The sequence below is a fragment of the Budorcas taxicolor genome, chromosome 17 (genome assembly GCF_023091745.1).
Source record: "Budorcas taxicolor isolate Tak-1 chromosome 17, Takin1.1, whole genome shotgun sequence".
In the NCBI taxonomy this organism is placed as follows: domain Eukaryota; kingdom Metazoa; phylum Chordata; class Mammalia; order Artiodactyla; family Bovidae; genus Budorcas; species Budorcas taxicolor.
Genome location: NC_068926.1, coordinates 44,398,863 through 44,411,347, shown reverse-complemented (window position 1 = coordinate 44,411,347; position 12,485 = coordinate 44,398,863). Strand labels below are relative to the sequence as shown.

At 38.6% G+C, this 12,485-nt stretch overlaps 1 protein-coding gene across 1 annotated transcript in view; it reads right to left on the bottom strand.

The window, feature by feature from the left end:
• ZNF268 (zinc finger protein 268) overlaps positions 1–12,164 on the bottom strand; it is a 33,966-nt gene extending 21,802 nt beyond the window's left edge. Inside the window, exons 1-4 of the mRNA XM_052654451.1 lie at positions 12,097–12,164; positions 2,665–2,791; positions 2,299–2,370; positions 1,782–1,808 (exon numbers count right to left, since the gene is read on the bottom strand). Of these exons, the coding sequence (XP_052510411.1) occupies positions 1,782–1,808; positions 2,299–2,370; positions 2,665–2,776 (211 nt within the window). The 5' untranslated portion in view covers positions 2,777–2,791; positions 12,097–12,164. The remainder of the gene's footprint in view (positions 1–1,781; positions 1,809–2,298; positions 2,371–2,664; positions 2,792–12,096) is intronic.
• Between the last annotated feature and the right edge of the window lie 321 nt (positions 12,165–12,485).

Below are 12,485 nucleotides of genomic sequence, written 5' to 3'. Positions count from 1 at the left end.
GGTGAAGATCAGTTCAGACATGTCCGACTCTTTGCAACCCCATGAACTGCAGCACTGCAGGCTTCCCTGTCCATCACCAACTCCCAGAGCTTGTTCAAACTCATGTCTATCGAGTCGGTGATGCTATCCAACCATCTCATCCTGTCATCCCCTTCTCCTCCTGCCTTCAGTCTTACCCAGAATCAGAGTCTTTTCCAATGAGTCAGTTCTTCGCATTAGGTGGCCAAAATATTGGGAGTTTCAGCTTCAGCATCAGTCCTTGCAATGAATATTCAGGACTGATTTCCTTTAGGATTGACTGGTTTGATCTCCTTGTAGTCCAAGCGACTCTCAAGAGTCTTCTCCAACAACACGGTTCAAAAGCATCAATTCTTCTGCACTCAGCTTTCTTTATAGTCCAACTCTCACATCCATACATCACTACTGGAAAAACCAGTAGTTTGGACTACTTTGACTAAATGGACCTTTGTGGGCAAAGTAAGTATCTCTGCTTTTTAATATGCTATGTAAGTTTGTCACAGCTTTTCTCCAAAGGAACAAGCGTCTTTTAATTTTATGGCTGCACTCACCATCTGCAGTGATTTTTAAGCCCCCCAGAATAAAGTCTGTCACTGTTTCCCCACCTATTTGCCATGAAGTGATGAGACTGGACTCCATAATCTTAGTTTTTTGAATGTTGAGTTTTAAGCCAACTTTTTCACTCTCCTCTTTCACTTTCATCAAGAGGCTCTTTAGTTCTTCACTTTCTGCCATAAGGGTGGTGTCATCTGCAAATCTGAGGTTATTGATATTTCTCCCAGAAATCTTGATTCCAGCTTGTGCTTCATCCAGCCTGGCATTTTGCATGATGTACTCTGTATATAAATTAAATAAGCAGCATGAAAATATACAGCCTTGATGTACTCCTTTCCCAATTTGGAACCAGTCCATTGTTCCATGTCCAGTTCTGTTGCTTCTTGACTTGCATACAGATTTCTCAGGAGGCAGGTCAGGTGGTCTGGTATTCCCATCTCTTTAAGAATTTTCCATAGTTTGTTGTGATCCACACAGTCAAAGGCTTTGGCATAGTCAATAAAGCAGAAATAGATGTTTTTCTGGAACTCTCTTGCTTTTTCAATGATCCAGTGGATGTTGGCAATTTGATTTCTGGTTCCTCTGCCTTTTCTAAAACCAGCTTGAACATCTGGAATTTCATGGTTCATGTACTGTTGAAGCCTAGCTTGGAGAATTTGGAGCATTACTTTATTAGCATTTGAGATGAGTGTGGATAATTTTAATTAGAGGTCACCAGGCCATGAAGAACCACTACCAGCTCTGATTAGAAACAAGGATCTAGACTTGCACTAAAATAGTGTAAGAATGAAAAGAGGGGTGGATAGAGTATTTTTAAAGATGGATGGGTGGAAAGAAGGGTGTGACTGGATGCTTCCTCACCAAAAAGGAAGATGTAGGTGGACACTGTTGCCTAGCTGACAGTTCTGCTGTCCTTCTCCTGGCTGGCAGAAACCTGATTTTATGTTCTACATCCATCCATAAGGCCATGTGCTTCAGGTAGGAAACTGGAGACCCATCTCCATACCCCCTGCTGAATGGGAAGCATGATTTATCTGAGACAACAGTGAAGGCTTGCCATTTCCCTTGCCAGTCTGTTTTATACAGGATATGTGATAAAAATCTAGCCTACTGAACATGGTTAAGTCTGCTGGGGCTTCCTGAAATAGATTTTAATGTCTGATAAAAAGAGCCACGTGGGAAGGAACAGTCTTTATTCCACTGGTCACTGGTACATTTGCAGGTATTGGCTGGAACTGTCACAGCCATCTGATGACTATGAGGGAGGAAATTTGAGGAAAATACATAGAATGGCAAGGAAGGGGTAGACCTGTGGCAGTTTAATGAGTCAATCACTTGGTCATCCTTAGAGCTGACCCACTTTAGGACAATCGGTAATGTGTGATAATGAATCACTTCATCTTATAGGTTGGTTTAAGGTTAATTAAAAATTGCAGCTGAAACAATTCTAATATTAGGAAGATTAACTTTATTTAGAAAGGGTGTGAAAGTCACATGAGGTGAGATAAAGAGATAAAAGCTGCTTAAATGCATAATGAAATGAGTCTACTACCTCAGAAAAGAAAGAAGGAAGCTGAGAATACCAGAGAAGAAATAAGGAGCAAAAGATGGTTACAAATAACATAAAAGTACAAACACAGAGAACAAAATGTCAGACCTCACACTGATTCTGAGTAAGGAGGAAAATATCTAAATGTTTTGGTTACTCACCTGAATGGCCCTGACTTGGGCTGTGCATCATCCACAGCTCTTCTTGTTCCAACTGGAAAATGATACTAGGTTTGGTGTATTGATATCCTGTGAATGGAAAATTATAGACAATCTGGATCAAGAATGCCTAGGACCCAGGGATTCAGAAAAACTGGGAAAATTTAGTTTAGAGGTGACATGATGAAGCTGCCCTTTTGCACTCTAACAAAGTAAACACCATTCAACCAGCATATTCTGATGCCAAAGGAAGAATAAGAAAACCTGGCCTCTAGGTATAAGCCCCAAATCACCCAGTATTTTACGAAAGTGCCCCAGTTTTCAGCCACCAAGAAGAAGAAGCCTGGAGATTACACACACTCCTTTCAAGGGGACAGTACATACCCAGGGACACCAGGTTTCTATAGTTCTCCAACATCACACTCCTGTAAAGCTGCTTCTGAGCTGAGTCCAGCAACTGCCACTCTTCCCAGGTAAAGTCCACAAACACATCCATGAATGACAATGGTCCCTGAAATAGCAGATCCCTATTCAATCTCAAATCATTTTACTGAGCTTGTCATAAAAGCCAGCCAAGGCTCTCCATTATTTATATTCTTTAATATTTTGGGAGAAAAGCAAAATTTATTGAAAATATCCCATCAATATGCATTAAATCAGTTAACCTTTTATTCAACACACAAGAACACCATGTGTCAGGTATTCAACCTAGTGCAGGTAATATAGAATGGAGGAAAAGCAGTCCTGCCTGCAAGAAGTGTTCAGCATTGTAGAGAAAAACAAAGGTTAAATATGTAAAAAGGTAATAGGGAGTCAAAGATGCTAAGACAAAAGAACATGTGGAGAACATGGGCAAAAGGGAGGAATACATTAGGCTGAGTCCATGAAAGGGGACTAAAGGAGCCACCACTGAAGAAAGATATGTCAAAATTTGGTGGAATAAAGGCAACAGCTGTAAGTAGCAGCTACTTTGTGGGGCAACAGATCTGAGCATGATACACAGATGGCAAAGCAGCACATGAAAAGGTGCTCAACATTATATATCATTAGGGAACTACAAATTTAAAAAGTGAGACACCATTACATATCTAGAATGGCTAAAATTTTCAAAAATGGGCCACAATGAATTTGAAAATGAAATTTTAAATTTGATGAAAGACATGGATATAAACATCCAAGAAGTTCAACAAACTCCAAAAATGATAAAATCTTAAAGAAACATATACACTCAAATTTTCAAGAGACAAACACAAAAAGAGAAAGAACCTTGAAAATATCAAGAAAGAAATGATTTGTTTCATACAAGAGCTCATCAGTAACATTATAAGCACATTTCTCATCAGAACCTTTGGAGACCAAAAGACTATGAACCCATATATTCAAAGAGCTAAAAGAAAAAAAAAAAAACTATCAGTCAAGAATTCTGTATGACAAAATTGTGCTTCACAGTGAGGTAGAAATGAATACATCCCCAGAAAAACAAAAGGTAGTTTGCTACCACTAGACCTGTTTGGAAAGAAATGTTCAAAAGAGTCCTGCGGGTGAAATGAAACCACACTACACAATAACTTGAAGCTGTTTTAAAGAAATAAAGATCTGAACAAAGGTAAATACCTGTGTAATCATTAATGGTAGTATTATTTTAACTTTGATTTGTAACTCTACATTTCATCCTCTATATACTTATAAGAGACTAATGCATTTGAAATAATTGTTAATTTATGGTTTGGGGCACACAATGTATAAACATGTGACATCAACAACCAAAAGGAGTTGGGACAGATCGGTAAAGGAGCAGTGTTTGTATGTCACTGAAGTTAAGCTGGCATAAATTCAAATCAGAATGCTATAACTTTAGCAAGCTTATTAAAAAGATTATACACCATGACAAATGGGATTTATTCTTGGAATGCAAGAATGGTTCAACACTGGAAAACTGCTCAGTGTAATACATCACATTAATAGAATGAAGTTGAAAAAATGATTATCTCAAAGAAGATTATCTCAACTGAAGCGCTGACAAAATTCCACACTCTTTCATGATAAAAACACTCAGTGAAGTAGGAACAGAAGGAAAGTATTTCAACATATTAAAAGTCATATCTTAAAATTCTACAGTGAACATCATACTCAATGGTGAAAGACAAAGCTTTCTCTCTAAGGTCAGGAATGAGGAACCAACGCCTGCTTTCACCACTTCTATTCAACACAGCACTGGAAGTTCTAGTCAGAGCCACTGGGCAAGAAAAAGAAATAACAGGGATCCAAATTAGAAATGGAGTAATATTATTTCTCTGTTCATGGACAATATCATCCTATATGTAGAAAACCTTAAAGATTCCATACACATACATACACACACAGAAAACCTAGTTAGAATAAATGAATTCAGCAAATAACAGGACACAAAGTCACCCACCAAAATGAGCTGTGTTTCTATGCACTAACAATGATCAATCAGAAAAGCAAATTATAAAAATGATTCTATTTATAACAGCATTATAAAGAACTAATAATTTGGACTTCCCTGGTGGTAAAGTGGATAGGAATCTGCCTTTCAATGTAGGGGATACTGGTTCAATTTCTGGTCTGAAAAGATTCCACATACTATGGGCAACTAAAGCCTATGTGCTACAACTAATGAGTCTGTGCTCTTGGACCCGAGACACAACTAATGAGCTCCTGTGCCACAACTACTGAAGCCACGCACCTAGAGCCTGTGCTTTGTAACAAGAGAAGCCACAGCAATGGGAAGCCTGTGCACTGCAACGAAGTGCGGCCTGTTGACTCTCCGCAACTAGAGAAAGCCCATGGGCAGCAACAAAGACCCAGTGCAACCAAAAATAAATAAATAAATAAAATTTTAAAAAGTAATAACTTAACCTAGGAAGTAAATGAATTGTAAAATTAAAACTAAAAACCTTGTTAAAAGGAATGAGACATAAATAAAGACAAACATACTTTATGTTCCTTAATAATATGTTAGTAGTATTCAAAGTGATCTACATATTCAATGCAATCCCTAATAATATTTCAATGATATTTTTTCCAGAAAGAGAAAAAGCCATCCTAAAGTGTATAAAAAAGCTCAAAGGACCTTGAATAGCCAAAACAATCTTGAAAAAGAACAAAGTTGGAGGACTCATACTTCCTAATTTCAAAACTTAGTAGAAAACTAGTAACCAAAATAACGTGATACTGGCATAAAGACGGAAAGACTGACATACAACATGGTATTTGCATAGAGGTAACAACGGAATAGAAGAGAGACCAGAAACAAACCCTTGCATATATGGTTAAATGATTGTTGACAATGGTTCCAAGACCATTTATGGGGAAAGAAAAGTCTTTCCACTAAATGACGCTAGGAAAGCTGGATATCCACATGAAAAAAATGAAATTGGACCCTATCTATTACCATATATAAAAACAAACTCAAAATAGATCAAAGACCTAAATGTAAAACCTAAAACTATGTAAAACTCTTCAGAGGAAAACATAGCAACCAAAGCTTCCCGATGTTAGACTTGACAGTGCTTTCTTGAATATGACAAAAGGCACAAGCAAAAAGAAAACACCAATCAATTGGACTTCATGAAAATTTAAAAATTTTTTGCATCAAAACACAACATCAACATTGTAAAAAGGCAATTCCCAAATGGGAGAAAGTATCTGTAAGTCACGTATTTTATAAGGGGTTAATATCCAGAATACATAAAGAACTAAAACTCAATGAAAGAAAATTCTTCAAAAGTGACCAAAGGATGTAAATAGACATTTTCCCAAGGAAGACACAAATGGCCAATAAACACATGAAGATGGTGAACATCATTAATCATTAAGGAAAATGCAAATCAAAACTATAATGAGATTCGTCTTACACCCATTAGGATGGCTCTCAAATACCATGAAAATAACAAGGGCTGGCAAGGATACGGATTAACTGGAACACTTGTACATGGCTGGTGGGGATATAACGTGGTGTTATTGCTGTGGGAAACAGCTTGATGGTGCCTCAAAAATTAAACATTAGAATTACTATATGGTCCAGGAACTCCAATTCTGGGTATATCTCCAAAGGAAGTGAAAGCAGAGTCTTAAGGAGATATTTGTACATCCATGCTTATACCAGCATTGTCATTCACAGAGGCTCAAACGTGAAAGTAATTCAAGTGTCCATTGATGGATGAATGGATAAACAAAATGTGATATACACACAGCAAATTATTACTCTATCTTAAAAAGGAAGAAAGTTCTGCAATAAAACCAGGAAGAACCTTGAGAACATTATGTCAAGTGAGATAAGTCAGTCACAAAAAGACAATTACTGTATGTCTGTATACATACAAGTACTGTATGTACTACTGCTGCTGCTGCTGCTGAGTCGCTTCAGTCGTGTCCGACTCTGTGTGACCCCATAGACGGCAGCCCACTAGGCTCCCCCGTCCCTGGGATTCTCCAGGCAAGAACACTGGAGTGGGTTGCCATTTCCTTCTCCAATGCATGAAAGTGAAAAGTGAAAGTGAAGCCGCTCAGTCGTGTCCGAATCGCAGCAACCCCAGGGACTGCAACCTACGAGGCTCCTCTGTCCATAGGATTTTCCAGGCAAGAGTACTGTAGTGGGTTGCCATTGCCTTCTCCAGTATGTACTACCAGAGTAGTCAAAATCATAGAAACAGAAAGTAGAATGGTGCTTTCCAGGTGACAGAGTCATTTCCTAGGCAGGTTGATAAGAAGTCTAGGGGTCCCCAAGGAGAGAGGGGTCTGGAATTCTCAAGGAGGAAGAAAGGACAAGCTTTTTTTTCCTTCTCTACATTCCTTAGGATTATATAACAATAATGTATCCTGCCTGAGGACAGTCTCTGGATTAAACCTTCTGGCTAATTCTGTTATCTTAAAATGTAAATTATGGGAGTAGGTCTGGTGAGGTCTTTACAACCTCCAGACATTCTTTGGATTGATTGGAGAGTATATAACTTCATTGCTAACACTAACAAGGGGGTACTCTTTCTGCACCCTTCTGATGCCTACATCAGAAGCTTTCTCTATCTCCTTTATACTTTAATAAAACTTTACTACACAAAAGCTCTGAGCAATCAAGCCTTGTCTCTGGCCCTGGATTGAATTCTTCTCCTCCAGGGGCCAAGAATCCCGGTGTCATGATTCAACAACAACCTTTCACAGGGCTTATAGAGAGGGGGGAGTTTGGAGTTATGGTTTTGATGATATAGACTTGCAGTTGTTCAGGAGGAAGAGTTGTGGAGACAGATGATAGTTATGATTGCCAATTTTATGAATGTATTGAAGGACTTCCCTAGTAGGGCAGCGGACAGGAGCATGCCTGCCAATGTAGAAGACATGGGTTTGATCCCTGGTCCAGGAAGATTCCCTATGCTGCAGGGCAACTAAGCCTGTGCACCACAACTACTGAGCCCACCACACTCTAGAATCTGAGAGCTGCAACTATCGAGCTAGTGTGCTGTAACTACTGAAGCCCATGCCTAGAGCACCAGCTCTAGGAGCACAACAGAGGAGGCCACCATATTGAGAGGCCCCCACTCACCACAACCAGACAAAGCCTTCGCAAAAGCCATGACGACTGAGTGCAGCCAAAAATAAATAAATAAAAAGAATAAATTTAATACCACTGAAGTGTCATTTAAAATGGTTAAGATGATAAAATATGCATGTTGTATGCTCTAAAATACAGTGTTTTAAAAAATCAAAGATCTAAAAATATGGAAAAGATGCAGGGTGTTCACAGGTTGGAAAACTCTGTATTGTTAAGATGTGAATTCTCCCTAATTTGATTCACAGATTTACTAACAAGTTTTTTTGTAGCTATCCACAATCTCTTCCATAATTAATATGAAAAGACAAAAAACTAGAACAGCCAGACGATTCTGAGGGAACAAAGGTTAAGCATTTGCCACTAGCCCAGTTTGATGGCACCCCACTCCAGTACTCTTGCCTGGAAAATCCCATGGATGGACGAGCCTGGTGGTCTGCAGTCCATGGGGTCATGAAGAGTTGGACACGACTGAGCAACTTCACTTTTACTTTTCACTTTCTTGCATTGGAGAAGGAAATGGCAACCCACTCCAGTGTTCTTGCCTGGAGAATCCCAGGGATGCGGGAACCTGGTGGGTTGCTGTCTATGGGGTTGCACAGAGTCGGACACGACTGAAGCGACTTAGCAGCAGCATAAAATCTAGAGAGCATGATACTAGTGAAAAATTAGACACAAAAATCAATGAACAGAAATGAGAGCCTAGAAATAGACCCACATAAACACTGTCTCTTGAAGATTTTGTTGTTGTTGTCTTTAACATGACACAAAAGCATTTCAACAGAGAAAGGATCATCTTTACAACAATGGTGCTTTACAATGGTGCTGGACCATTGTACATCCACAGACATAAGAAATGAAACTCAAAACATACCCCATATGAAAATTAACTAATGCATCATAGACGTAATGTGAAAACTAAAACTATACAAATTTCAGAGAAAAAAATTTTACTTTATGCACTTTTGTTTAGGCAATGAAACTTTAGATATGATACCAAAAGCAAAACCCATTTTAAAAAATTAAAATTTAGAAAACAGACTTTACCAAAATTAAAATATTTTGCTGTGAAAGTTGTTGTCATGGAAATGAAAAGACAAACCAGAGACAGGGAGAAAGTATTTGGAAATCACTTATGAAGGATTTAAATCTAGAATAAAAAAGAACTCTTAAAAATCAATGACAAGAGATAGCCAAAAAGCACATGAAAAGATGCTCAACATCACTAATTGTTACAGAAATGCAAATCAATACTACAATGAGGTATCATCTCACACCAGTCAGAATGGCCAACATCAAAAAAATCCACAAACACTAGATGCTGGAGAAGGTGTGGGGAAAAGGGAACTCTGTGTTGTTGATGGGAATGTAAATTGGTACAGCCACTATGGAGAACAGTATGGAGGTTCCTTAAAAAACTAAAAAGAGAATTATCATGACACAAATATCCAACTTCAAGGCATATATCTGGAGAAAACTATAAGTTGAAAAGATACATGTAGCCCAATGTTCACTGCAGCATTATTTACAGTAGCCAGGACATGGAAGCAATCTAGATGTCCATCTACAGGGGAATGGATAAGAATGTGGTATGTACATATTTAGAGAGAGTCTAAATATGCAGCAGCCATGAAAAACTGCAGCCATGAAATTATAGGACACTTGCTCCTTGGAAGAAAACCTATGACAAACTTAGACAGTGTATTAAAAAGCAGAGACATCACTTTGCTGACAAAGGTCCATATAGTCAAAGCTGTGGTTTTTCCAGGAGTCATATACATATGTGAGAGTTGTATCATAAAGAAGGCAGAGAGCTGAAGAATGAATGCTTTCAAACTGTGGTGCTGGAAAAGAATCTTGAGAGTTCCTTGGACAACAAGGAGATCAAACCAGTCAATCCTAAAGGGAATCTATCCTGAATATTTCACTGGAAGGACTGATGCTAAAGCTGAAGCTCCAATACTTTGGTTCCCTGATGTGAACAGCTGACTCACTGGAAAAGATCCTGATGCTGAGAAAGACTGAGTGCAGAAGAGGGTGACAGAGTATGAGATGGTTAGATGGCATCATGGACTCAATGTACATGAGTTTGAGGAAACTCCAGGAGATAGTGAAGGACAGGGAAGCCTGGTGTGCTGCAGTCCATGGGGTAGCAAGGAGTCAGACACAACTGAGTGACTGAACACACACACACAATGGAATATTACTCAGCCATAAAAAAGAACAAAATAATGCTATTTACAGCAACACGGATGGACCTAGAGATTGCCATGCTGAGTAAGGTAAGTCAGAGGAGAGATATATATATCAATTATATGTGGAATCTTAAAAAACAGTACAAATGAGCTTATTTACAAAACAGAAATATTGTAAATCAACTATACCTCAGTAAAAAAAAAAAGAATTAAAAAAACCAATGACAAGAAAACAACCCAATCCATTTTTATTAAAATGAGGGAAAGCTCTAACAGATATTTCACCAAAGATATAAAAAGAATAAAACACATATAAAAGATACTCAATAATACTAGTTAGCCATTAGGAAAATGCAACTTAAAACCACAATGAAATACCACCTTACTTCTATTAGAATGGCGAAATGTTTAACAACTTGACAATACCAAGTACTGGTCAGTATGAGGAACAAGGACTCTCATTCACTGCAGGTGGGAATGCAAAACTGCAAGCCACTCTGAAGACAGTCTCTTACAAAGCTAAACAGAATCACCATACAATCCAGCAATCAAGCTCCTAGATATTTACCCAACTGATCTGAAAACTCACGTTCACACAAAAACCCACACATGAATGTTGACAGCATTCATAACCAAAACCAGAAGCATCTGGATAGCAAGACATTATAAATATAGTGTGAAACTGGCTTAAGGATAGAAAAGTAGACCAATGGAACAGAATGAGTTGTGAAACCAAACCATTTTTATGGACTCCTGATATACAACAAGGTGGCACTGCAGAGACATAGGGAGAGGTCAATCACTTCAGTGAGACTGGGCAATTAGACAACATGATGAAAAAAAACACATCTTTACTCCTACTCACACGAAACATAAATAATTCTACATGTATTATGAGTCTACCTGTGAAAAGATAAATCTGAACAAAGAATGATGTCTTCATGAGCTCTGGATAAGAAAAAAGTTTTTAGGTTGGACACAAAAAGCACTAGTAATAAAAAAAAATATAAACTAAGTTAAAATTAGAAACAGCTGTTCATCAAAAGACAGCATTAACAGCATGAAAAGGCAAAACAAACAAACAAAAACCCAGCTTGTAAACAAATACTGAACAACAGTTACTGCTATGCAAACTGAAGAGGGAGGCATGCTGATGCCTGAAATATATTAAGAAATACACCAAAAATAAGCTGGGATGAGAGACGCAGAGGGATGGAAAGATGGACAATGTGATAAAACAAATACAATAAAAATGTTAAAGGTAAATTTAAGGTGATGAGTATACAAATGTTCACTGTAAAATGCTTTCAATTTTGCCCTGTGTTTGAAAACTGTCAAAACAAAATACTGGAGGTGAAAGAAGCACTGCAGGTAAAACATGAATATGGATTTGGTATCAAGTTTGCTTTGAATGTCAATGTGCACGAATCACTGAATCTTGTTAAAACAAAAGTGTGATATAACAGGACTGAGGTGGGGCCTGAAACTCAGCATTTCTAAGAAGCTTCCAGAATATAAAGAACGGCTTTTAGAGGATAAGAAAAGGCATAAAACATCCACGTAAGGTAACAAAATATCCAAAAAACATGCCAGCAGGAAATGCAAAGCAAACCCATACAGAGATACCACCATACCAGAATGGCTCAAATTAAAAAGAATAAGAGTACTTAAAAGTTGACAGAGAATGTGAGGCAAAGGAAGACACTGCTGATGGTCATCTAACAGGATGGTGCTTAATGAAAAATATAAGCAATAGAGCAGGAGATACACATGTACATGCCATGAAGATATATTAAAAATGGATTCACATCAATAATGATACACACGTTGTAAACACATAAAAAGAACAATGTGCATTATGAAAAATTATGGGACGGAGGAGCTGAAAATTGAGTCTGCCGAAACCAGGAAACAGGGACTTCAGGGACCTTCCATGACCTAAGGAGAAAGTTACTTTAACCTTCCCACCTAAGGACCTCCATCCCCCTCCCTACCAAAAAAATTTAAAAAGGAATAAAGAAAAGAAGTGGAAATAAACAAACAAGGACTAACCCAGGACTTCTTGGCTTCCGGCTGCTCCTGGGAAATAAGCAGCCACTCCAGGACCTGTGCTGTCCCAGGTCTCCTGGGCCTCTGCCGGGGTCCTCCAGGGAGAGGCTTCGGGTTAGGGGTCCCTTGACCCAGGATGGATTTCTCACTTTGGAGCTTTCTGCTCACATTGCATGAACTGTCTCGCTCCTGGAGAGGTGGCACCTGTAGACCCAAGAGCAAGCACACATTTGAGACCACATTTCTAACCTTAGTCTCTTTTGCTAGTGAATGCACTCACCCTGGCTGCGTCAGGGGTTCGTTCTGCGGACTGTGGCCAGTGCTGCTGAGAGGACAGAAGTGAGAGGAAATGGAAGCAGGGAACCCAGCACACTGACTATAGCCTCCCACCC